Source organism: Poromitra crassiceps, assembly GCF_964638095.1.
Source record: "Poromitra crassiceps genome assembly, chromosome: 1".
NCBI lineage: Eukaryota > Metazoa > Chordata > Actinopteri > Beryciformes > Melamphaidae > Poromitra > Poromitra crassiceps.
In genome coordinates, this window is record NC_139623.1 from 44,227,948 (window position 1) to 44,254,029 (window position 26,082).

At 44.7% G+C, this 26,082-nt stretch overlaps 1 protein-coding gene across 1 annotated transcript in view; it reads left to right on the forward strand.

Annotated features, from left to right (window-relative positions):
- Window positions 1-203: 203 nt before the first annotated feature.
- umodl1 (uromodulin-like 1) overlaps window positions 204-26,082 on the forward strand; it is a gene marked incomplete at both ends in the record, with an annotated part of 34,570 nt that continues 8,691 nt past the window's right edge. The window contains 10 exons of the mRNA XM_083645030.1: window positions 204-279; window positions 494-739; window positions 1,075-1,233; window positions 1,336-1,463; window positions 1,998-2,184; window positions 21,391-21,537; window positions 23,050-23,307; window positions 24,412-24,524; window positions 24,641-24,860; window positions 25,857-25,994. Coding sequence (XP_083501156.1) covers window positions 204-279; window positions 494-739; window positions 1,075-1,233; window positions 1,336-1,463; window positions 1,998-2,184; window positions 21,391-21,537; window positions 23,050-23,307; window positions 24,412-24,524; window positions 24,641-24,860; window positions 25,857-25,994 — 1,672 coding nt within the window. The remainder of the gene's footprint in view (window positions 280-493; window positions 740-1,074; window positions 1,234-1,335; window positions 1,464-1,997; window positions 2,185-21,390; window positions 21,538-23,049; window positions 23,308-24,411; window positions 24,525-24,640; window positions 24,861-25,856; window positions 25,995-26,082) is intronic.

Consider the following 26,082-nt stretch of genomic DNA (forward strand, 5'->3'; position numbering starts at 1 on the left):
GTGCACAGACACTCGCCGGATTGCCTTCTCCTTCACCTACACTACCATGACTTTGTGGTCCATCTGGGGCCGTTGGTGCAGCAGGGGAGGAGGAGGACAGAGCCACAGAGGATTCATCTGTTGCATGTATACGCAGTTAGCATCACCTCAGTGATGCAGGATGTGGTCGCTAAATACATGGTGGAGAATCTGATCTGGGCAAAATGAGGTGGACGCTGTCCGTGTGGGGGGCCGCGGCCCTCCTGGCTCTCTGTAGGGGACACAGCACTGGGTTTGAAGGTAGGCCACTTGGTAGATGACGCGTTAACATGGGATTGATGTCTATGGGGTGGATGAGATTTGACTTAGCTTGCTTTGCCTGTTGTGATGTTTGAACATTTGTAATGTAGATGGATATATACCTGGTTTTGGGGCGGGGAGTCTGTAATTATGCAGCCCCAGACTAACTATAAAGAGACTCAACCACCAATCGGATTCACATATTTTATTCTAGGATATCACCTGTCTATGTCTGGCTACCATCTATGCACTCGCAATCACACAAGGCTAGTGAGTGTCCTGGTGACAACACATGGCATCCCCTACACCGTGACCCGGCCTTGTGGCGGCTGGCTTCTGTGGAAGACATGCGAGGTCACTCTTTACAGAACGACCTATCGGACCGAGTACAAGACGGTCACCCAGGAGGTCACCAGCTGCTGCGATGGCTACGTACAAGTCGGCAGCTACTGTGCTCTGCGTGAGTGTTGGCCATTTTGTTCATCTCTGTGTATGAGGATGACAGAACAGAAAATATTTGATGTATCTGATGTCGATTTGACGTATCTTGTGTTTTGGTAAGAGTTGATGATGCAGAACCACATCACACTTTGTAGTCATATAGTGACCTATCCACGTGTGGCAGTGCATAAAGGACTCCAGATGGAGACACTAGTGCACTACTACAGTACCATGGGAATAAGCGTATACACTTTTTCCATGTTATTCCTTGGATTCTGTTGTTCTTCGTCCAGAATAAAGTCAATCAATCAATCAACCAATATGCCCGTAACACATTATTTCCTTTGAATGAAGCTCTAAACAGGAGTAGGGAGGTCACTGCCAAGCCGGGGTCCTGCTCCAGTGCAGATGGATTGCCTCCCAACTATGAGGCCTGTGAGATGGACATAGACTGCCCAGGGCATCAGAAATGCTGCCAGACATCGAGTATCTCGCTCTGCACCGACGCTGCAGGTTAGTAGGCCTACACATGATGACTGGTTGTTATTGCTCTCACAGTATACAGCTATTCTTGTCTTGGTTAAAGCCAAATGCTCTCGTTGAAATCATTTTCAGGCTCAGCGTATTATTCAGAGAATGTAGGCTGGCGTTTCAGCGTGACGGTGACAGTGAAGACCGATTACCAGCGACTGATGTCCAAGGACAGAGGGCTTCTGAATCACACAAGAGTGTTGCATGCAATGGTACTGATGCTACTGCTACTACTACTAATAATGCTAACACTACTGCTACTGCTTTAGACTATTAGGCCTACAACTAACGGGTGCAATGATACATCGATATATCGATTCAATGATCCACGATCCAATATCATTGATGCAAAGTAAAAAATATCGATACATATCATCATCTTAAAGATAAGCCTTTATTTTTGAAATTCCTACGGCATGTCTGTGTCACCATTCATACGTCCAAGCAAATGTCTGGAAGTCCATGGAAATAAAACTGTCAAATCATTGCTTTTTGTGAGTTGAACTCTTATGTTAAAGGTCACATGATATCACCTCTTATCGATCGCGGTCCCTTATTGAATTGAATTGAATCGAAATCATATCATGGCAGACTTCATCAGCAAATATCGTAACATTGTTACGACTACTAATGCTACCAAGACCTCTACTACTGATACTACTACTAATACTACTACTACTACTGTTAGTGATTTTAGCGGTTTCTCCTTCCCATGTTTCCCGCTGATCAATCTGTATCACTAACAGGTGACCGGGGCTCTGGACTCCCCGGATGCTTCAGTGCAGTACCTCAGCTCAGGGCCTGTGCATCCCTTCAGAACCGCTACCTCGCTGCTCATTGACACCAACTTCACTCTTTCACTGTCCAACACCACGTCAAGGCTGCACCTTCTCCTCAAGCAGATCGGTGAGGTGTCATCCATAACAGTGGAAGGTGAGGAGACTCCAGCACTGGCATTCACCTTTCAGGCTGGTTGCTTTTTCAGGGATGAGATCTTATGTCGAGTTGTGTGTATGAATCATGAACGTGGCGTTCAGGAAGTAGTGACTCAGCGCACAGCACCACCGTTTCCCTCTGCCACCACTTCTATTTGAGTGACAGTCATCTGTGGGATGTTTCCTGCAACAGCGGAAAATAACACCAAAACGAGTGCACTGACGCACGCACACACGCACACATAAACTCAACTAAAATTGCTGTTTCCTTCAACGTCTGTTACAGATTATGAATTGCCTGCTCTACCTCTCTACCTTGTAGTCATTAATATATACTAGTGCAGTGCCCGTTCCCCCATGCACCACCCCGTGGGCGCTTCCCCCCCGCACACACACTGCACTCTGTCAGGTCCCCCCTAAGCGCAAGTTTGATCCGACAAACGGTTCTCGAGATACGCGAAGGACAGACATACAGACAGTCCTGAAATGCGGCACCGCACTCCATCGGGGTCCGAGCAGCGCACTCCCCAAGTTTGAAGTCACAATCGGACAAATGTTTCTCGAGATAAACTGCTTTTTGTGTTGCCAGTAGGTGGCACTATGTCAAATTGCAAGAAATTCAGCGCCGCACTACTTCGAGTTCCCAGGAGCACACTCCCCAAGTTTGAAGTCCATCAGATGAACGGTTCTCAAGATAAACCACTTTTTGTGTTGCCAGTAGATGGCGCTGTGCCGAATTGCACAGAATTCTGCACTGCTCTATGTCAGGGTCCCAGCAGCACACTTACCAAGTTTGAAGTCGATCAGATGAATGGCTATCGAGATAAATCGCTTTTTGTGTTGCCAGTAGGTGGCGCTATGCCAAATTGCACGGAATTGAGCTCCCTGCACTCCCTTGAGTCCCCCTAAGCGCACTCCCCAAAGTGGAAGTCGATCGGACGAATGGTTTTTGAGATAAACAGCATTTTCTATGTTGCCAGTAGGTGGCGCTATGCCGAATTCCACGAAAACAGGGCACTGCACTGCACAATAGGGCACACTCCCAGAGTTTGAAGTCGATCCGACCAACGGTTCTCAATGGCATGCAGCAGATGATGCTCATCCATAAGCAGTTGTGGAAATAGCCAGGTTTTACTCTGGGAACCCTACTTACACAGGATGGGGGTTCCCGGAAGTGGCGTGGCCCTAGAGCACGGATACTAAACTTGCTTTGCCTGGGGGCCACTTTTGTAAAATGACAGGAGGCAAGGGGCCAGTCAATAAACATTAATATTATTTTTTCTGTAGAAGATTGTAGGATTTTGGGGTGTCAGCCGGAGTTTAGTCTCAATTCTTTTTGCATAGTTAATACATACTGTAAGTGCCTGGGTGGCGAGCAGACAGCCATATTTGACAATTTAGCTGGAGCTCAGTCAAATTTTATTTAACCTTAGTTTTCGTTGTGAATTAGGAAATTGTCGGGGGGCCACTCTGCACCCTATCGCGGGCCGCATCTGGCCCCCGGGCTGCAAGTTGAGTATCACTGCCCTAGAGGATATTATTTCCGAATGCGTGACTCATTATCATTATAGCCACATAAAAATCTCTTAGAAATCTCACTTAACTAAGATCAGTGGACAGCGCTATTTGACAATTTAGCTGGAGCTTAGTCACACTTTATTTCACGTTGGGGGGGCCACTCTGCACCCTATCGCGGGCCGCATCTGGCCCGCAAAAAAGAATATGTTCTTTTTGAACATATTCAACATATTTTTTAGACATATTTTTAGACATATTTTTTATAGAATATGTCTAAAAATATGTCTAAAAAATATGTTGAATATGTTCAAAAAATATATATTCTAAAATATGTTGTGCATATTAGTGTGCAGTGATTGCTGTGTAGAGCTATTGTATGTTCATTCAGATAGGTTCTGCTACCATTTTCCTTTCCCTTAGAATGTGATTTATGCTTTGTGAAACTGCTTTGAAGATTGTACCTGGGTCTGCCTCCACACCACTAGGCGGAGACAAAGACCCATGAAAATGCTATTTAAGCACTTCCTTTGTAAATGTATTTTTCACTTGACACTGACGAAGGCCCGAATTGGGCCGAAACTGTTTGTCTCAATAAATGTCCGCCACGGGAGCTATCTAAAACTTGTGTTGCGAGCCCTTTTTTCGGTTATTTTCCTGTTTAGTACAGTTGAGCTCAGCACCAACCAGTGGATGTGCGTAAGTCTCTGGATGCTTACTTATTATTTACTAGTCACGATCGGATAATTGTAAATGGTGACTTCAATATCAATGAGAACAAGAAGACTGATGGTAAAGCCAAACAGTTCCTCCACATTTCAGACAGCCTAGAGTTAGAACAGCATGTTACAGGCCCCACACAGAATCACGGTAATACCCTCGATCTTATTATCTCCAGAGGGATCAATATCATTCATGTGTTGGTGAACAATATTAATGTGTCTGATCATTACTGTGTATCCTTTAAAGTCAAGCTGAACCCAAAAATTACTTTTATTTTCTTTTAGTTCAAATACCTGGGTATGCAGTGCACCTATTTAATAATGTATGCAAAAAAATCACAAAAATCGAATTTCTTTCGTTTTTCACACTTTTTCACATCAAAAGTTCATTTTTCAAGATTTCATTCATAACAGTAATCTACAGTTTGCTGACGTCACCTAGTACTATCAAATTTCTACCCCATTTCAACCAATCATATCACGACATGGCAGCTGTCAATCAAATCTTCATTTCAGGATAATTTTCTCTTCCAAATGAAGGAGAAAATGGCGCCTAGTGCCTGTCATGTGGCAGAATTCCTATCCCATAAACTAAGTACTAACATGGCCAATTGTATGAAACATGAACAAAAAACTAAAAGGGTACTGTCTAAGAATGCAGAGAAATGTAACTGGCTCGTTAAAACTCGCATTCCAGGAATATTGTATTTACCGCAATAGCGATAATGGCGCGCGACTGAAAGCCTGGTTGTCAGGGGTCACCCCTCGGAGATTCCAGGCGGACGGGCAGCACCCATGCATCGGATTGTCCGCTCGTTCCGCACGAAGCAGCTGGCTGCCTGGTACTCGGCGGATCCCACTCGCGTAGCACGACAACATGCTGCATCCCAATCGATTTGGGGGTGGAACACGCCAGGATTGGCCAATGCCAAAGCCAGTCCCCAGAATTGTCAAATCAAATCATCGACACCATATGGTCGGCCTCTCAACCCTGTCATCTCAGACAAGATTTGTTTGAGTCTCCGACGTTCGCGCTATTGCTTTCGCCTCCGGTTCACTTCGACTTTAATGTTTCTTTAAATGTCTCAACTAATTACCCTGATACCATAATTAAAATGCCGTGCCTGGACTCCAGTGTACGGCGAGTTTTCTGAGTTAGCACCCCTGATAGATCCAAACATTTGACCTAAAAAGATCCTGCAGGAAAGCTGAAAGAACATGGAGAAGAACCAAACTACATGTTCACCATGCTATCCTAAAAGAAAGAATTGCTGCCTATAACAAAGCTGTAAAGAGAGAAGGACCCACTTCTCAAAAATTATTTGTGAGAACAGCGGAAACTCTAGAGTTTTATTTTCAACCATTGATAGACTTTTAAACCCAGCGCCCTTTAGCTTATTGAGTCAGACTTCTGCTTTGAAATGTGAAGAATTTGCAACCTTTTTTACAAACAAAGTCACCTCTATCAGAGCGGGCATCACAAATTCAGCTAATACATTTTGTTAGACACCTATACATAGCCCCCCACAATTGAGGTGTTTTAACAAGATTTCACAATCTGAACTCACTAAAATTGTATCTCAGACCAGCTCCTCATGTGCTTTTTTTTTTTTTGCTTTTCCATATTTAAAATTTTTATAGAACACAAACAAGACAAAACAGACAAACAGGCTCAGACACAGGGGAAATAAAGGAAAAAAAAAGAAAACTAATAAATATAATCAACATTACAAAGTGGTGCCGCCAGCCACCTAAGGTGCTTATGTTCTTGTAAACGACATACCTGGGATCTCACTCAAGGGGTCTATGGGAAGCCAGCCGGGTGAGTCACCCGTCACCCCTAGCCTTGTTGAGGTAGACTAAAAACGGGTCCCAGATGGTTATACATTTTCTAAGTGCATTGGTGCTCAGGAACCTAAGTCTCTCCATGCGTATAACAGAGGTCATGTCCGACAACCACAATTGGAAAGAGGGTGGAGATGGAGATTTCCATTCCTTCAGAATTTGTTTTTTGGCAACAGTTGTCCCCAGTGTCAGAGACTGTTGCACAGCTGTAGGAAAGTTCAGAGAGGACTCCGAGCAGCCCGAAGATGGCGCGTTCTGCCTCCGGCTGAAGGGCCACCCCGTAGGCCTTAGAGTACCAGTCAAATATTCTGGCCCAGAATCCCGTCAGTGAAGGGCAGAATCAGAAGGCATGAGACAGTGTGCCCTCCGACACTTGACATCTGTCACACAGTGGTGAGATAGTAGGATAGATGTTGTGTAATTTCTGCTTAGAGTAGTGGAGACGGTGAGTGACTTTAAATTGAATCAGCTGATGTCTGCTATTAACTGAGCAGAGTTGTCCAACCGACAGGCTCTTTTCCCATATAATGTCAGATAATTAAGTACCATGTTCTTCCTGCCATGCCTCTCTAATCCTCTCAGTAGAGGCCATGGTACAGTCCTCAACATGTGCTCTTGATCCTGTCCCCATGGCCGTAACTAGCTATGAGGACGGGGAGGTCCGGACCTCCCCTAATATTTCAGAGAGAGAAAAAAAAAAAAAAATTTATAAAACAATCTGCATGGAAAAGCATGAAAAACACGGGATCGCTTTTATTTTGAAACGAAAGGCAGATCAGGCAGGAAGTCATCTGATGCCGCGTCCGCGGTAACTTGATTCCGAGAGAGCAGCAGCATGGTGGTGAGTGATGACTGTCTGTCTGCCTGGCGAGATAATTGAAGGTGAGCGAGCTGCGAGACAGTGAGCGAGTGAACGACAGACAGTGAGTGACACTGACAGATTTTTTAGCAACAACCAAGAAAGTAAGTGTCTAGTCTGTCTCTTAAGTAATGTTACCTGTGTGACACGTTGGGATGCTACTGGCTAATCATGCATGATGCCAATTGCCAAGCTCCCGAAGTCAGGTATGCAGGTGGCTATATGCATGGTTTCAGTTTCATGACCCAATAGGTAACAAAAAGAGGTGGTGTAAAGTTAAAAACAACATAATATATTTTATTTTATTTTTCAATCGTTCCTATCAGGAATAAATAAATGTCCCTCTGTATGTTTTTTTTATTATCGATGATGACTTTGTGTGTTGTGTACGGCTTGGGTTGTGTACCTGTGTTTGTAGGTGTCATTTTGATATGAATTTGGCTAAAACAGTTTGTGTTTGTTAGTTACAATTATGTTGACAGGAGAGCTGAGCAGGTGGTGACATGAAAGAGAATATACTGAATAATGACATCACAACAGTATAATGATAAAATGATATATTACTCTAAATATGGCTAAAAAAGAGGGGGAAAAACCCTCAATTTTTTGATCCAATCCGCCTCCCCTTGCTGGACCTTCCCTATTTCGGAACCCTGGTTACGGCCCTGCCTGTCCCTAGTACATTTCTTAAAAATGTATTTGACAGTTTAGCTTCCTGCATTCTTAAGATAATCAATACCTCATTGGAAACAGGTATTTTTCCCATTGCTTTTAAAACTGCGGTGAAACCTTTACTTAAAAAATCAAATCTGGATAATACCGTCCTAAATAACTATAGGCCTGTATCCAACCTATCTTTCTTGAGCAAATTACTTGAAAAAGTGGTCTTTAAACAGCTCAATAATTTCCTCAATGATAATAATATCCTAGAGAAATTCCAATCAGGTTTTAGAGCCAATTATAGTACAGAAACCGCCTTAGTCAAAATAGTAAATGATCTTAGGCTTGCTGCTGACTCAAACCAAGTGTCAATCCTCATCCTCTTGGATTTGAGTGCAACATTCAACACAATCGACCATAACATATTAATTCACCGTCTTGAGAAGTGGGTCGGTCTATCTGATTTTGTTTTAAGATGGTTTCGGACCTACATTACCGGTAGAGAATTATTTGTTAGTCTAGGAGATTATGTGTCTGAAAAACTTTTACCTAAAGATACCTAAACGTTTACCTTTTAACTTTTACCTAAAGATTTACCTTTTGGTGTAGCCCAAGGAAGCTGTCTTGGGCCTATTTTATTCGACCTGTATATGCTGCCGCTTGGTAAAATCATTAGCCAACACAATGTTAATTTCCATAGCTACGCAGATGACACGCAACTTTATATTTCTGTTGAGCCAAGTGACCCAGATTGCCTTCGTTCTTTGACTGCCTGTTTCGCCTCTATAAATTATGACAATTTTTTTAAACTGAATGAGGATAAAACCGAGATCCTCTTACTTGGACCGAAATCAAAGAGGGATACCCTCTCCAGTAAGCTTGGGAACCTGGCTCACCAGATGAAATCCCAAGTTAAAAGTGACCCAGACAGCTTTCTTTCACCTTAGAAATGTTGGCAAAGTATGACCATTTCTACTACAACAGGATGCTGATAAACTAATTCATGCTTTTATTACTAGTAGGTTAGACTAGTGTAGTCTTGGACTGAATTTCAATCATGGAAGACCAAAAAGCATAGATAGAGCACCCCATGCTATCATACCCCTCAGCCCAAATGACATCACTAAATGACGTCACCATCACTGACGTCACCTTCTCTATGACGTCACCTTTACAAGGTGACGTCAGTTGCCCAAATGACGTCAGTTATGACATCATAAATACCCTTCTCCTGGTACTATATAAAGCCCCCATCACCACAGCTTAAATCACACTTGTGCAGTCATCACTAACCTTGTGCCAGCATCCCGCAATCATCCAGCATCTCCAGAGCAAAAGCTTCACACAGTCCATCATCATGTCTGAGTCTGAAGACGAGCAGCAGCTTCAAAGGGTCAACGCCGCCGTGGACGCCTTCCTCCAGAGCGCGATCAGCGTCCCGACCATCCCGGGGCAAACCTCCGATCCCCAGGCTTCATCTTCGGGCTTCACGGAGGACGCTCCTCACACCAGGGGCCGCAGCCGCAAGAGGCAATCCATCCCCACGGAGGCCCAAGACGTCTCGCCCGGATCAAAGTCCACTCAGCACTCCGGAGGCCGTGGCCGCGGGAAAAGAGCCAAGAAATCCGTCTCCAAAAAAGCCCCAGCGAAACGCACCAAAACCGCCGGCTCCTCGGCGGACACTACGAGGCTTCCAGCCCCTCCAAGCCTCCAGGATCCACTGATTGCAACCATTCAATCACTGGTCGGGTCCCTCATCGATGCCCGCCTGAAGACACTCGGGAGCCCCGCGCTCCCCACAGCAGCAGCCCAATCAGCCCCGCCCCAGGTTCCAGGCGTGTGTTCCCCTTTTCAAACCGGCATCTCGTCCCGTGGCATCAGCCCAGCCAGCTCCGCTTCAGGATCCAGGTGTGTGTGCCGAGTTCCCTCCCCTCCCCGTGCATATCCCCCCGATGAATTCCCTCGCCTCCGCTATGACCTCCCCCACATACGGAAGGCCATATATCCCACTTTCTGCAAACATATCCCCCAGACTTCGGTCCATGATCCTTCAAGGCAGAGATATTAACTTAGTCAGTATTATCCTGCCGTCCGCTGAGTGGAGCAAGAAAATAATGGGCGGCCAAGACGTATCGGCCATCCTAAAATCTTCCGACCCCCGTCTCGCTAGAGAGCTATCACCAACCGAGTTCTTTGTAGTGTGGCGTATGGCTCCATGATATGATGACGCTCCTCTTGAGATGAGAGAGGGGGGCCGTCAGTGATGTATAGGATATAGATAATCCTCCCATAGGGATTTCTACAGGAGCCATGACATTGGTGGTGATCAGGGGAGGGGGTGGGGCGAGACAACTGCTCCAGTGATGATGAACAGCAGCTGAGGATGATTGCACAAATGTGAGTAATGACATAGTAGCAAGGGCTCTATATACCACGACCACCGCTTAGGTGATTGGCTCAGCAGATCAGGAGAGACAGATGTCCTTAGCTGATTGGATATTGGGAAATGAAGAAGGGGCAGTTGTGATGTCACTAGTGATGTCACTCGAGCAATTGTGATGTCACCAGTGATGTCACTCGAGCAATTGTGATGTCATCAGTGATGTCACTCAAGCAATTGTGATGTCATCAGTGATGTCACTAAGGAGTTACACACCCTGAATGACGAGGGGCATGTACGCATGGGGTGCTCTAAACTATGCTGTGTAGAGGTTAGTCTTCCATGATTGAAATTCAGTCAAAGACCACACTTCAATCATGAGAGACTCGTAGGAAGTTTTAACAAGCTTTATTGAACAAATAACCAGTTTAAGTGTGGCGTATGGCTCCATGATATGATGATGCTCCTCTTGAGATGAGAGAGGGGGGGCGTCAGTGATGTATAGGATAGATAATCCCCCAAAAGAATGAAAGTTAGAACGGGATAATATAACGAAAGGGGGGTCATGAAGCTCGCCGGGGGTATGCAAATTGTCAGGACGTGGGTTGACAGGGGTTTATGCAAATACCGGGATAATGGGTTGTGCAAATTGTCAGGACATGGGCTGACTTGACAAGACGTGCGCTGACTGAGGTTTAAGAAGAATGCAGGGATACTGGGTCATGAAAATTGTCAGGACGTGGGGTGACTGAGGTTTAAGCAAAATGCAGGGATAATGGGTTGAGCAAATTGTCAGGACATGGGCTGACTTGTCAGGACGTGGGCTGATTGAGGTTTATGCAAATGCCGGAATGATGGGTTATGCAGATTGTCAGGACATGGGCTGACTGATGTTTAAGCAGAATGCAGGGATAATGGGTTGCACAAATTGTCAGGACGTGGGCTGACTGAGGTTAAGCAATGGCAAGGACGCTTATGGGGTTATATGCAAATTGCCCAGGCATGGGCACCAAACGGGGATTGGGGGAGAAGACCACCACCAACGAAATGCATTAATACTTCCCATCAAATCATGGAAGGAGGCATCTTTGGGCTGATAATATAGCAGCTTGCTCTGGATGGATGTAGGACGCATATGCTGATGAAGACAGCAGCCCAGTTGTTGAAGGGAGGACCCCCCAGGCCACTGGTTCGCTGGCACTTGGCCGCAGCAGTTTGCCGGCATGGATCAGTCCTCCACAGTATATGAAATGTACCCGATAGTGGCTGCTTGTCACATATGGGGGTGCTTCTGGGCGCGTAAAAGGATAGCAGTCAAATGCGATAATGCTGCAGTAGTCGCCATCATCAATAAAGGACAATCATTTTCCCCGGCCATCATGCCTTTCGTTAGGCGCCTAACCTGGCTTTCCATCACCCATAATTTTATCATAGTCGCCAGGCACATCCCCGGGCATATTAACATAATCGCTGATCACCTCTCCCGTTTCAATTTCCAGGCGTTCCGCAGACTCTACCCCGAAGCGGACACGACTCCGACGCCTCACCCCTCCTTTTCTGCCCTCACTCTCTCATAGAGCGCAATCCCCATCTCACCCATTTACTCCACTCAGCTCAGTCCTATATTAGGAAGGATTGGCCAGTTCCACTATCAAAGCTTACGACGCGGCTTGGCGAATGTTTGCCATGTTCTGCCTCTCCGTCAACCTCCCCGTTCACCCCGTTCTAATTCCCACAGTATGTGCCTTCATTACTTTCTGCGTAGATGTCCACCACCTCCGCCCTCCATACATTCGCAGCCTAGTGGCAGGCATCCAATTTTACGCCAGGTGCCTCAACCCGGTATTTCCCAGTCTATTTTCAAATCCAGTTGTTAAACTACTATTAAAAGGCATTTCAAAAGCTTTTCCGTCTGCCCCCGACTCCCGGCGTCCCGTTACTCTCCCCATACTACGGCACTTGCTAACCCACCTCAGACAGGGCATTCACTCCACCTTTCTAGACATCCTCTTAGAGTGCGTTTTTTCCCTGGCTTTTTATGGGTTCCTCAGAATCAGCGAGTTCACGTCCCCCTCCACGTTCAACCCCTCGCGCGACATAACTCTCTCCGATTTAAAATTCTACCCCGACCACTATAGCATCTCCCTGAAACATACCAAAGTAGGCGGAGCCTGCTCTATAATCATTGCTCGCATCCAATCTCCCTTCTGCCCCTTCTCGGCCATGATCCAATACGTTAAAATCAGGCCCCCAACTAGTCCCTTCGGCAAAATTTTTGGCCCCTTGAAACCAGATTAGAGGACCATTTACATTAAGATTAGACTGTTTTTCAGTCTTAACCATTAATTTGCTGAGTGAGTGGCACTGCTCTTGCCCAGATGTAGCCATATAGGTAAAACACTAATATTTTCTGACTCACCTCCACATCACCACCACCTGCTGATGTCAATATCATTATTCACTCATTTGCAGTTGATATTTAATTTTACAAATAAGACACAAAATTGCTTTACTTAAATGAACATTTATTTAACTCTGTTAGTCACACTCTATTTCAGAGTCCTCGCTGTCAAGCTGTGTGTTGTCCTCCAGCCCCAAAATCCCTAGTGCCATCTTCATTTTGTCACTCTCACTGGCCACCGACTCCATCCCCACTTGGACAGGATCTTCTTCTGTTCTCTCCCCTGATGATGTATCTTCCACTGAAAATAAAAAAGAAATGCAATTAGTGTTTTGTAAATGTCCACTATTTGTGTTATTACTGTTACTTACCAAAAAGGTTAACTTGCACTCCGATGTTGACCATTGATCTGAAGGGAATGGCAGCATGGTCTGTCCCACCAACTTTGGGCAACCTCTTGGATGCAGGGAGGTTCCTCACATGGGTCTCTCTCCATATCCCGGTGGCTTCTTTTATGATGCTATTGCATTCATCTGACCTGGGTGGTGGTCCATTGAGGGACACATGTAGCAATGTAGACAACATATCATTCCCAAGCTGACTCCTCAGTCTGGTTTTAACCCTCTTCACGGCACTTGCACCTCTTTCAACTACAGCATTTGATAGTGGCTGGCACAGGCAAATGCGTGCCATGTTCACAATAAAGCTAAAGTTAATCTTCATCACAGTCTGCTCACGATTTTTTTTTTTTTAATAAATGCAGCAGGAGAGATACCATCGCCTTTCAAAATATTTGAGGGCACTTCCCAGGTGGCCAGCATGTATTTAAAATTCTTCCACTGGGCCAAGCATTCTTTCACATCAAATCTCAGATGTTCACACAGCACTCTCACATGGGCATCACCATATGTTGGAAAAAGGTCCTCTGTAGGTTTTGGCAAGATGGTTGGGTCAAAAACTGAAAATGCCTGAAGTACTGGACAAGCTTCTTTAAACCTGTTGTCAAGGTTCTTCTGGAGTTCCGCTGTATAGTTTTTTACCAACTTTTGTAGGGACTGAATCTCTGAGTCTGTGCCATCCCTGAGCTCCAAGTCTGCGTAGGGACCATCTGGAGCCATGTGCAGTGTCAGATCCTTCTTGATGTCATAGTTGTCTTGTATCTCCTTTATCTTAGCCTTTGTGGACTCAAGGGCTGGTTTTACACATGAAAGTATGCTCCTTCTGGAAAATCTTTGACAAGCAATTTAATTGAGGGAGGACCTGGTTTAACATCAGCAGAGTGCCCACAAATTTGACGTTATTCATTCGCTGCAGTAGACCAGCTGCAGTGGCATCCTTCTCTTTGAAAACCCTGAATGTCTGTAGCAGTGGAAGCAGGTTTTTACAGACACTGGCGACTGAGTTCCCTGTTGAAAGCCATCTGGTTCTGCAGGCTTTCTGTACTTTCACTGCAATCTTCTTCTTGCTCAGATTAGCACCAGGTAGACTATTGACTTGCTGCATGGCTCTACATGACTTCACATAGGCTGCAGAGTGTTTGGGGTATTCCAGCCATTTCCATACTTGTCTTAGTGTAGTCTCAATGACCTCAATGTACTTCACCAAGTCGTTAGAATCCCCACAGTCTAGGGCAAGGCGATGGTTTATACAGTGACTTCTGATCATTATGGGAGACACTCTTTTAAGCTGCACACCAACTCCATTCTTTGCACCGGTCATCACACTTGCTCCATCTGAGCCAAAACCACAAAGGCTTTCAACTGGGAGTCCACATGAGCGGAGCTCTTCAACAATCAGAGCAGTGATTGTTTCTGCATTTGCTGAATCACTGTGTCCAAGCACATCCTTTACTTCTAAGAAGTCAAAATGTGTTTCTCCCTGTAGATCAACATATCCTATGTGGATTAATAGCTGCTCCAGAACAGCACAATCTGAGACTTCATCGACTAAAATACTGTAGTACTTTGCCTCCTCTGCTCGAGATACCACTCTGTCTTTCATTAGCTGTCCGAGAAGCAACCTCATTCCCCTCTGAGATCTCTGACTTTTTTGTTTAAATTTCTTCATGTCTTCTGCTCCAACCTGGTCCTCTAAATCAATCAAGGACACCAACTTCTTATTTGCAATCTCCTCCTTTGCAAGCCAGTATGCAGAAAGGAATGCATTGTGGGTAACGGAGTCATTGGTCTCCTTTGCAGCCTTATACTGGGTTGCCAGTGAAGAGTTTCTCCTCTCTAATTCTTTCCTAATGGTACTCCGGTGTCCCTCTGACGTTGCATGATCTTTTGCTGCGTTCGCTTTGAAGTTTACTGATGGAGCTTGATTAAATACAGCCTGTCGGTTTAACTTGTTGACTGTATTGTGTATTCTGCACAAGAGGCAGAACATCCCCTCTCCCTCCACATACACCAGCCACCATAAACCTAAAATTGGGTGTAAAGAAATTTGTTTTAAAACCTCACAAAGTGGCATTACATTGTTACAAATAAAACATGTAGGTCTAATATGTATACCTGTTTCCTCTGAGAATGACATGGCCCTGTCATTAATCCAGTTGTGCTGGAACATACATTTTCCTTTCTTGTTAAGCCTAGTTTCCTCTGTCTTTGACAAAGCACAGCAAGCACCAGCACACGTGTAGTATGAATGCAGGGTCTTCTGCATACATGCATCAGGAAAGTACTCATGTAAAAGTGAGCAGGCCTCAGTGGGTGAAAGATGTTGGGAAGCAGACATTGTTGTTGTCTGTGCTGTAGCTGACTGAGATGGGCCTTCTGGTGGCTGAGAAGTTGCTGATGTTGGTCTTGTAACTGACCGTGCCTTAGTGGCTGAAAGATCTTGGGAAGCGGACCTTCTTGTTGTCTGTGCTGGAGGCGGAGCTGACTGAGATGGGCCTTCATCTGGTGGCTGAGAAGTTGCTGATGTTGGTCTTCTAACCGACTGTGCCTGAGTGGGTGGAAGATCTTGGGAAGCGGACCTTGTTGTCTGTGCTGGAGCTGACTGAGATGGGCCTTCATCTGGTGGCTGAGAAGTTGCTGATGTTGTAACTGCCTGTGCTTCATTCTCACCTATAAATAATTAATGGATAAACAATGTTGTTTTATGAACTGTTTCCCAATATTAGCTTAAAGAAATAAATAATTATGTGGGATGGGTAGGATCATTTATTTGAATTAAATTAGACAGAATGAATTAAGATAAACAACACGATACAGTATCTCTCAAACTACATGATGTTAATACTGTAAACAGTCGTCTGTGCTTGTTCTGCAGCACAGACAGATTTGAATATAACACAGTTGTTGCTGGCTAACGAGACACACGTGATTGTATGTAGTTACAGTAATCAAAAATAATTAACTGTACCACGATCAGATTCAGCACCAAAGCAATCAGCCAATAATATCTAAAATATATGCACACCAATTATTATTTTCTTCACAAAGCCAGCGATGGATTGCTGTCCTGGCACTATTTTTAGCCAACACATGGCTGGCGATCTTGCCAAAAAGTGAGCCATTGGCGATTTACGGTTCCACATGGTTCAACAGTTTGCCGCAGCCTGCCAGATAGTGGTCACCTCACGTTATCGTATCGAGGTTAAATGCTGGAAGACGGTGCAGCTTTCCAAGTGTTGTTCACTCGTCAGCTATTCATTAAATTTAGCTTAGCATGTTAGCACAACTCCTGAAGGCTGAGGAGAAAGAGAGCAATACACCGCACATTTTGGAAGAGCTTGGTTGGTCATTTCGTATAATCCGACATTAGTCTAAATGAATCAACGTGACAAGATTATTAACAGTATAATCACTATCAAGGTATTTCGTCTTAAAAGACTTGTTAATTAGTTACGTTAGCTTACCTCGCGGTTCATGTCATGTCATGTCATGGGCGAAATGAACGTGTCGCTCTTAACTCTGTCACCTGTGACACGCCCCCCCACACAGCACTGTTGCGGCTGTTTCTTGTGCGGCTGGGTGGATGGAAGCTCAGATCAGTATTATGTCCGAGGAGCAAACTTATTCGTCTGATCGACTTTATGGTGACAAGAAGCATGCACATTCACAGCTGCTTTACATTAGGACATCACAGGGAGAAAAAAAAAGACGATACATGTCAACTCCTCAAAAATCGAATCAATAAATTCCTAGTCGGATCGAGAGAGGTGCCAGACGGTGAAATGTCCGATGACCGGCTCTTGTGGAACTCTCTGCATCCCTGCAGAGAACTATTCCAGCCACTCGTTCAGGATCGGGGCAGCCACATCTGCAGCCATGCAGGGGGTGTCCTCCGCCTCCCTTCAACAACTGGGCCGCTGGTCCTCATCAGCCTATGCATCCTACATCCGACCAGAGCAAGACGCTATATTATCAGCCCAAAGATCCCTCCTTCCATGACTAAAGAGGAAGCAAGCACTTCGTTGGTGGTGATCAAACTCTCCCATTGTCATTAATGCGCCCATGCCCTGGCTATCCACGTCCACTCCCATGCATCCCTGCCATTGCCTAAAAACCCCAGTCAGCCCCTCATCTCCCGGCATGCATAATCTCCCCCTGTCAGCCCATGACCTGACTAAAGCATACCCCAGGCGAGCTCCATGACCCCCCCTGTTTTCACTCTCCCAGTTCCTAAAACTTTAAATTCCTTTGGGGGATTTTCTATCTCATACAGCACTGACGCCCCCCTCTCTCATAGCAAGAGGAGCGTCACATCATGGAGTCATACGCCATACTCAAACTGTTTATTTTGATTCAATAAAGATTGTTAAAATGTCTTACAAAGTCTCTCATGATTGAAGTGTAGTCTTGGACTGAATTTCAATCATGGAAGACCAAAAAGCATAGATAGAGCACCCCATGCTATCATACCCCTCAGCCCGAATGACGTCACTAAATGACGTCACCATCACCGACGTCACCTTCTCTATGATGTCACCTTTACAAGGTGACATCAGTTGCCCAAATGACGTCAGTTATGACATCATAAATACCCTTCTCCTGGTACTATATAAATCCCCCATCACCACAGCTTAAATCACACTTGTGCAGTCATCACTCACCTTGTGCCAGCATCCCGCAATCATCCAGCATCTCCAGAGCAAAAGCTTCACCCCACCACCTCCCCAGATCACCACCAATGTCATGACTCCTGTTGGAAACAAATCCCCTTAGGGGGGATTTTCTATCTCATACAGCACTGACGCCCCCCTCTCTCATAGCAAGAGGCGCGCCACATCATGGAGTCATACGCCATACTCAAACTGTTTATTCTGATTCAATAAAGATTGTTAAAATGTCTTACAAAGTCTCTCATGATTGAACTGTAATGCACTGTTTACTGGTCTACCAAAAAAGTCTATAAAGAAACTTGAACTCATACAGAACTCTGCCGCTAGACTTTTAACTAGGACCAAGAAGAGAGAGCACATCACTCCTGTTTTAGCAGAACTACACTGGCTCCCCGTTCCTTTTAGAATTGATTTTAAGGTCCTTTTAATTACTTACAAAGCACTTAATGGCACAGCACCTTCATACATTTCAGATTTTTTTACACCCTACCTAAAGAGCCCTTAGGTCCTTCAATTCTGCTCTTTTAGCTGTTCCAAAAGTACTTCACAAACATAGCGGGGAAACTGCTTTTATGTACTACGCACCAAAACTATGGAACACCTTGCCCGACTACATTAAACAGGCAAGCTCCGTGAACATTTTTTAAAAAGAGCTTAAAACCTACCTTTATTGGAAGGCCTTTAACCGCTTATTTTATTTTATTTTATTTTATTTAGTGTTTTATCTCCATGCAAGTTCTTAGTTTATTTTAGTTCTATTTTAGATTTTATTTTTTATTTTTTATCTTTTTATTCTTTTTACTTCTATTTTAATTATTTTATCATTTTTATTGTGTTAACTTATTTTCATGTCTATAAATTGGTTTTAATGTATTTTCTTTTGCTATGGTTTTATTGCTCCTGGGTTTTTTTTGTTTTTTTTTATTGCATGTCCAGCACTTTGAGCTGCATTCTATGTATGAAAGGTGCTATACAAATAAAGCTTATTATTATTATTAGCTGATCAAAATAGTTAATTAATGGTTGCCAATAGGAGTAAAATCGTTCAACGGAACCTCTTATGGAGAACTTTGTTCTCATTTTAAAAATGACATGATGTCACGTATCCAGGATTTAGGCGTTGGGGGTAAGGAGGACTTCCACAACAGGAGAATCCTTCTGCGTGTAATTATTATGGAGGTAACGGCAATGACATTATAGTTTTGAATGTTCGTCGTAGTGTTTATCTTCTGATGTTCTTCCAAAGATGGCTATGTGGGGGGATGGTGCAACCTGAGATTGTGTTATTATCCAGATACTGTGTTGAAGAATGACTCCCAATAGTGAACTAATTTGGGGCATGACCAGAACATAATGTGTTAGATTGCATGGAGAAAGTGAACATCTATTAGGCCTACATTTATCCTCCACTGTATCTGGATATATTTTAGAGAGCCTAGCTTTACTATAGTGAGCTCTGTGGAGCACGTACCTTAAAGTGAATGAGACTGAGCCGAGCATAGTGAGCTCTGTGGAGCACGTACCTTAAAGTGAATGAGACTGAGCCAAGCATAGTGAGCTCTGTGGAGCACGTACCTTAAAGTGAATGAGACTGAGCCAAGCATAGTGAGCTCTGTGGAGCACGTACCTTAAAGTGAATGAGACTGAGCTGAGCATAGTGAGCTCTGGAGCACGTACCTTAAAGTGAATGAGACTGAGCCGAGCATAGTGAGCTCTGGAGCACGTACCTTAAAGTGAATGAGACTGAGCCGAGCATAGTGAGCTCTGTGGAGCACGTACCTTAAAGTGAATGAGACTGAGCCGAGCATAGTGAGCTCTGGAGCACGTACCTTAAAGTGAATGAGACTGAGCTGAGCATAGTGAGCTCTGTGGAGCACGTACCTTAAAGTGAATGAGACTGAGCCGAGCATAGTGAGCTCTGTGGAGCACGTACCTTAAACTGAATGAGACTGAGCAGAGCATAGTGAGCTGTGTGGAGCACATCGTACCTTAAAGGAGAATTTCATTTTTTTTTTACCTGGACCCCTCTCCTCACATTAATTATTATCTGACGACTCACCCAGTGTTCTCCGCAGCATTTTTGTCCATCTTAGGCGTTGTTTTGAGATCAATAGTGTGCAAGCCAGTCCTAGAACGGAGCTCCGTGGGGGCCACGTGGCGGCGTGCTTTTCATCCATGTAAATAGACCGTTTTATTCCCGTTTTCGACCCATATCGTCATAATCTGATCCATTTTCCCCCGGGCTCTCCCGGGGGAGAGCCCCTCCATTCTCCATTCTCCATTCCAACCTCTATTCTTCCTGGATCCCATTTCCTCCTGTCGGGTCAGTGAGACCAAATCTCGTCAAGTCAGTCCACAGGCCAGCTGCAGGAAAGTTCCTGCCGCTGGCCTGTGGACTGACTTGACAAGAGTTGTGTCTCACTGACCCGACAGGCGAAAATGGGATGCCTGTAACTACCGCTGAAAAGAGCCCGGGGGAGAATAGCAGTCTGATCGTTCTTTAGGGATCAGTTTATGACGATATGCGTCGAAAACGGGAATAAAACTGTCTATTTACATGGATGAAAAGCATGCTGCCACGTGGCCCCCACGGAGCTCCATTCTAGGACTGGCTTGCACACTATTGATCTCAAAACAACGCCTAAGACGGACAGAAACGCTGCGGAGAAGACTGGGTGAGTCGTCAGATAATAATTAATGTGAGGAGAGGGCTCCAGGTTAAAAAAAAACGAAATTCTCCTTTAAACTGAATGAGACTGAGCCGAGCATAGTGAGCTCTGGAGCACGTACCTTAAAGTGAATGAGACTGAGCCGAGCATAGTGAGCTGTGTGGAGCACGTAGCTTAAACTGAATGAGACTGAGCCGAGCATAGTGAGCTGTGTGGAGCACGTACCTTAAAGTGAATGAGACTGAGCTGAGCATAGTGAGCTCTGTGGAGCACGTAGCTTAAAGTGAATGAGACTGAGCTGAGCATAGTGAGCATGGGATCTGACACCTGACACCTATCACATAGTGGTGAGACAGAAGGATAGATCTTGTGCAACCTGGACTTGGAATAATGAAGACGATGAGTGACCTTAAATTGGATCAGCTGGTGTCTGCTGTTAATTGAGCAGAGTTGAACCACAGACAAACTCCTGTCCCATATAACCTTAGTGAAAAAAGTCAACACCAAGTTCCTCCTGCCATGCCTCCTTAATCCTCTCAGTGGGGGGGCTCTGATACGGTCATCAAACAGACAAACAAGAGGGCCCCAAGAGTTAAGTTGCTAGGAGTCCCTTGCCGCCAAAACATTAGAGCCCTGACGTTGGCAGCCCAGTAATAATGCCTAAACACTGGTAGGGCCAGCCCTCTTTCAGACTTAGGTTTTTGCAAGTGAACTTTCGAAATTCTATGGTTAAAGCATTCTTCTTTTAATTGTATAACATTATGTTTGTGTCTATAATCTCACAATCTAAATGTATTTCCCTACAAACTAAGTTTCTGGGTAATTGTATATTTTCAGAAAAGTATATGCAATCATATGTTCACACATCACAGTGATTTGTTTATGTGTAATCCATTACTCCCTGTGTACACAGGGAGTGCCTCACACTATGGATGGATACAAGAAAATCTAACTTTTGCACACGCACACACGCGTGCGTGCGTGTGTGTGTGTGTGTGTGTGAATGTGTGCGCGCGTGCACATGTGTGTGTGTGTGTGTGTGTGTGTGTGTGTGTGTGTGTCTGTGTGTGTTTTTCTCAATGCAGATGTGGATGAGTGTGCAGACACTGGTCTGCTGCTGCAGAAATGCTCCCCTCAGGCTGAGTGTAACAACACAGTGGGCTCCTACATCTGTGCCTGCCGCAGAGGTTATATTGACGTTGACCCCAGCAACACTGGAGCACATTGCCACGGTTAGGGTCTGTCTGTGTCTGTGTGTGTGTGTGTGTGTGTGTGTGTGTGTGTGTGTGTGTGTGTGTGTGTGTGTGTGTGTGTGTGTGTGTGTGTGTGTGTGTGTGTGTGTGTGCGTGTGTGCGTGCGTGCGTGCGTGCGTGTACATGATTTAGGCTAGTGTATTGTTTCCCTGTTGTTTGGTGGGTGAGAAATGTATTGGTGAATCAAAAGGTGGGTAAACCTGATGGTCATCAGTTGGTGGTCATCATAAAGACAAACATCCACCAGTATAAAACAAGACACAACAGAGTCTAATAACAGCATGGCCTCCCCGTGCAATTAAATCTTTAGTTGGTCACAATGTCTATATATATATATATATATAGACACTTTTTATATATATATATATATATATATATATATATATATATATATATATATATATACTGTATATATTGTGCTAAATTCATGGCGGGCCACGTAAGAACAGGCAGCGGGCCGCAGTTGGCCCGCAGGCCGTAGTTTGGCCACCCCTGAGAACCCTTGAATTCCCACTACCTTTCTAAAAGGATGAATTTAAATATGCAGAAACTCAAGACACAACAGTAAAAAAAAAAAAAAAAAAAAAAGTACAGCAGTTGAACACTGAAAAACGAACGCTAAAACGAATAAGAACAACAATGTTGTGCAAGCCATGGCACAAACAAACCTATGGAAGAGATCAACGCCTTCAAATAAGGCAAGATGGCTGCTAAAATAGTCGTACATGTTCAAGAGGAGGCAGCAACATGTTTCTTAAGCCCAGCAAAGATGTCTGAAGCAGGACACTGTGGAAAGGGATTGGCTAGTGGATCACCTGTAATGACCAGAGAAGTAACGGGTTAGCTTCTTCACACTCAGTATTTTGCATTTATGTTGTTTTTGACATTGGCCTCTGTCTTTTATTGCCAGTCGAACCAAGGGAGATGACCACCACCGAGCCTTCACAGAGCAGCACGCCTACAGCTCTGGGCACTACAAGCTCTGGACACTCTTCCTCATCATATACTCCACCGCTGCAGACGAGTGCTGCACCTTATACCAGCACTGCACCTTATACTAGCACGGTGGATGTGCAAACAACCACATGCGGTAAGGACTATTATATTTTGATCTCAAAGCCCCGCCCCCCAGTGAGCAGTCTTTGTAAGCAAATCATTGGTAGGTAGGAGTCGATGTGTCAATTTGCAGAATTGCTTGCTCCGTACTGAAATAGGCTCCTAAACGGTCACTTATTTAACCCTGATGCACAAGGGAACTTTATTTTTTATATATTTATGACTGTTGAAGTTGATCATATAGCACTATTTGAGAAGGAATATCTTCAGAAAGCTTTGAAATTGAAATGACCCGATGAGGATAGGTGGTTTAGTTAGTTCATCGTTATTAGAGCTTTTGATTGCATCCATACTCTCACTAATGTATATATATTTGATTACTTTCACTATCAATCCCGTTCACCCCCACTCCTCACCCCACCACCACCGATCCAGCTCCTCCTCATCTCACCAGCTTGCAGTCGTCCAATGTCACCGGAAAGTCCTTCTGTGCGTACTGGTCCTGCCAGTTTCAGACCAACCAGACCTACCTAGTTGTTCTGTGCCAGGGCTCAGAGGTCATAAAGGCTTGGGAGACCAATCAGACCCTGTCAGAGGTGACAGGACTGCAGCCAGGGGTGCTCTACAATGTTGCTGTCACGCCTTGTGCCTGCGGGCTCCAAGGAGACGCCCTTCAAATGTTTGTCAAGACCGGTAAGAACTGTACGCAGATAAAGTAACAGCTTGTTGCTGGAGCAGCTGTTGCTTTTGCATCTTTTTTTTAATCATATACTGGCATAGAGACACTGCGGGGCGCGTCATCATTCAGAAACCATGGCCAAAATGGGGGAAAACAACCCCCCCCCCCCAATCCTGGCGTTCTCTTATGTCACATGTTGCACACAAAGATCATATATACGGAAGATGAACACTCCAACTTCCTTGACAGCTAGATCCACATTTTCTTCTCGCCAATTCTCAATGGCTTCCTTGTTTTGCTCTGGAGTACCAAAAAACTTTAACTGGCGATTTTTGGTATATGGTATACTGGCGATGGTGCTGGTATATGGAAGTGAATGGAGAGCTTTCCCCCGTGATGGCCGTGGCCTATTTCATGCAGTGTCTCTATGATAATAACATTTGTATATAAGACTGCACTTTCTTGTGTGCAGATTCCTTTACTTAGAACTGGATACAGAAAAAGTGTCAGTGTTGTTGGGTGTCAACACATAGATACAGTCGGTCACGTTACTTCCGATAACGTGTGTGTGTGTGGCTGTGGGGGAAAACGGGAGGATTTCCCCCACGCTGATCCATTGACCACGCGTCTATGACGTTGACACCGCCTGAATGTATTGCAGTAATGGCTACTTTTCCAAGAAACTATAGTGGAATGGATTACTATTCAATTTCATTGGTAATATTACAGTTACAAAACAAAACAAAAAATAAGTTGATACATTTTGTCATCACCCCCTGTAAATATAAGCGTAGATTTCCTCACGATTAGTTGTCATTCTTTCACACAAATCTAACACGGATGAGAAAATGGCAGAAAAGTGTACTTTCTCTGAGTGAAAGCATTCCCACTTATCTCTTGATTTCATCAAGCAAAAGCATGACAACATTTGACATCAACCCTATTTAGTTTCTCTCATCAACAAGAGAGGGAACTGTGCTATCCTGATTTTGGGGGTGTAATGGAAAAGTAGTTTAAGGAATGACTTCCCCCAGGGAGTAATATGTCACTCTTGAAGTGAGTCATGACCTCCCCTTTAGTTGTGGACAGTATGGTTCCATGTACTGTTTTCTTCCCAGCTGCTCACACCCTTGATGCCACAGCTCGACTGACCAACGTGGAGTTCAGCCCTGACCTGCTGAACTCCAGTAGCCAGGCCTACCTGAACCTCACACAGAGGATTCAACAAGAGGTGGGTGTGGCTTACTAGGATTGTTCTCCAGAATGTGATCTTTGAATGAATTGAAAAGGTAATGAAAACACATCCTGTTCGGACTGTGGACCTGTGTCCCGCCATGTCCACAACAGATCTACCAGTCTCTCTCTCCAGAGATCATAGCCATGGTGGCTTCAGGACAGGTGAGAATCAAGATCAACAGCCTGTCCCAGGGTAGTGTGGTGGTCAACTTCACCATCATCTCCACCCCCAGTCAGAACCAACCCATCAACAATGTAGCCTCCGCTCTGCTGTCCTCCCTGAAAAACAGCTCCAAATACACTGTGGATGAAAACAGTACCAGTATAATGGGTATGTCCCTTATATATTCTGTCTAGATAGCATCTTTTTTTGTACTTTTTTTGGAAACCAGGTCTTAAGAACACAGAGCACATTTACTCACTCTGAGTGTGTTTCCTCTTTCTCTTTAGGGTTGTCAAAAGTATCAATAAGTATTGATTTCTTTTTTTACAGATACAATACTCATTTGCAACAGTATCAATAGTAAAAATTTGAAAGGGATACAATATTCATTTGCAACAGTATCGATACCAGTGTAACCAAAGTGAATCAGCGTCGATTCCTCGTGAGTCCAGTGTGGTAGCGAGTGGATTGGTTAAACTCACTCCCCCAGTATAAAGGCACGTTAACCTGCTCCGCCAAGGGAGCTAGCTCTCTTGGTGCAGTGGTTAGCGTGTTTGACTCCCAAGCCGGAGTTCGTATCCACCCCTGGGCAAGCCCTTAACATGGGCTGCTGCAAGTACCATCTACACAATGCCGTTACACCAGCAGTGCTTTTTCTTAGTGAAAAATCAAACATACCAGGCTACTAGATTTTTCCCTCCCTATCATTGGTGGGTGGGTATCTGTTGCTTCAGCAAGCTATACGTGTTCTGATGACTAGAGCAGGGCTAATCTGCTGTGTTCTGATAGGCTGATGACTAAAGTAGGGCTAATCTGCTGTGTTCTGATAGGCTGATGACTAGAGCAGGGGTAATCTGCTGTGTTATGATAGGCTGATGACTAAAGCAGGGGTAATCTGCTGTGTTATGATAGGCTGATGACTAAAGCAGGGGTAATCTGCTGTGTTCTGATAGGCTGATGACTAGAGCAGGGGTAATCTGCTGTGTAAGTGCACAGTTTGTAATGAGTTTTATCAGGCCTAGATGATGGAGAAGCGTGCGTCTGTCTGTCCATCTGTCTTCCTTTATTTCTATGCCTCTTGACGTGTTGTTATTCCAGACTACACACGAAACAGAGCTACAAGAAACCTTACTTATGAAGCCAATATGCTTTTGTTTCTTTGAGATTTTGATGAATGTGCTTCAATGGAAAATGACTGTTCCCAATGGGCCACATGCACCAACACCTGGGCCTCCTACCAATGTAGTTGCATGGAAGGCTTTACAGACAACAGCCCTGCAAGGCCTGGGCGAGCCTGTCAAGGTAGGCTCTAGCAGTGGCAGCAGTAGAACAGACTCTTGTCTTTACACACATTTATGACACTAATCATCTCTTTACATCTTGTAACCTG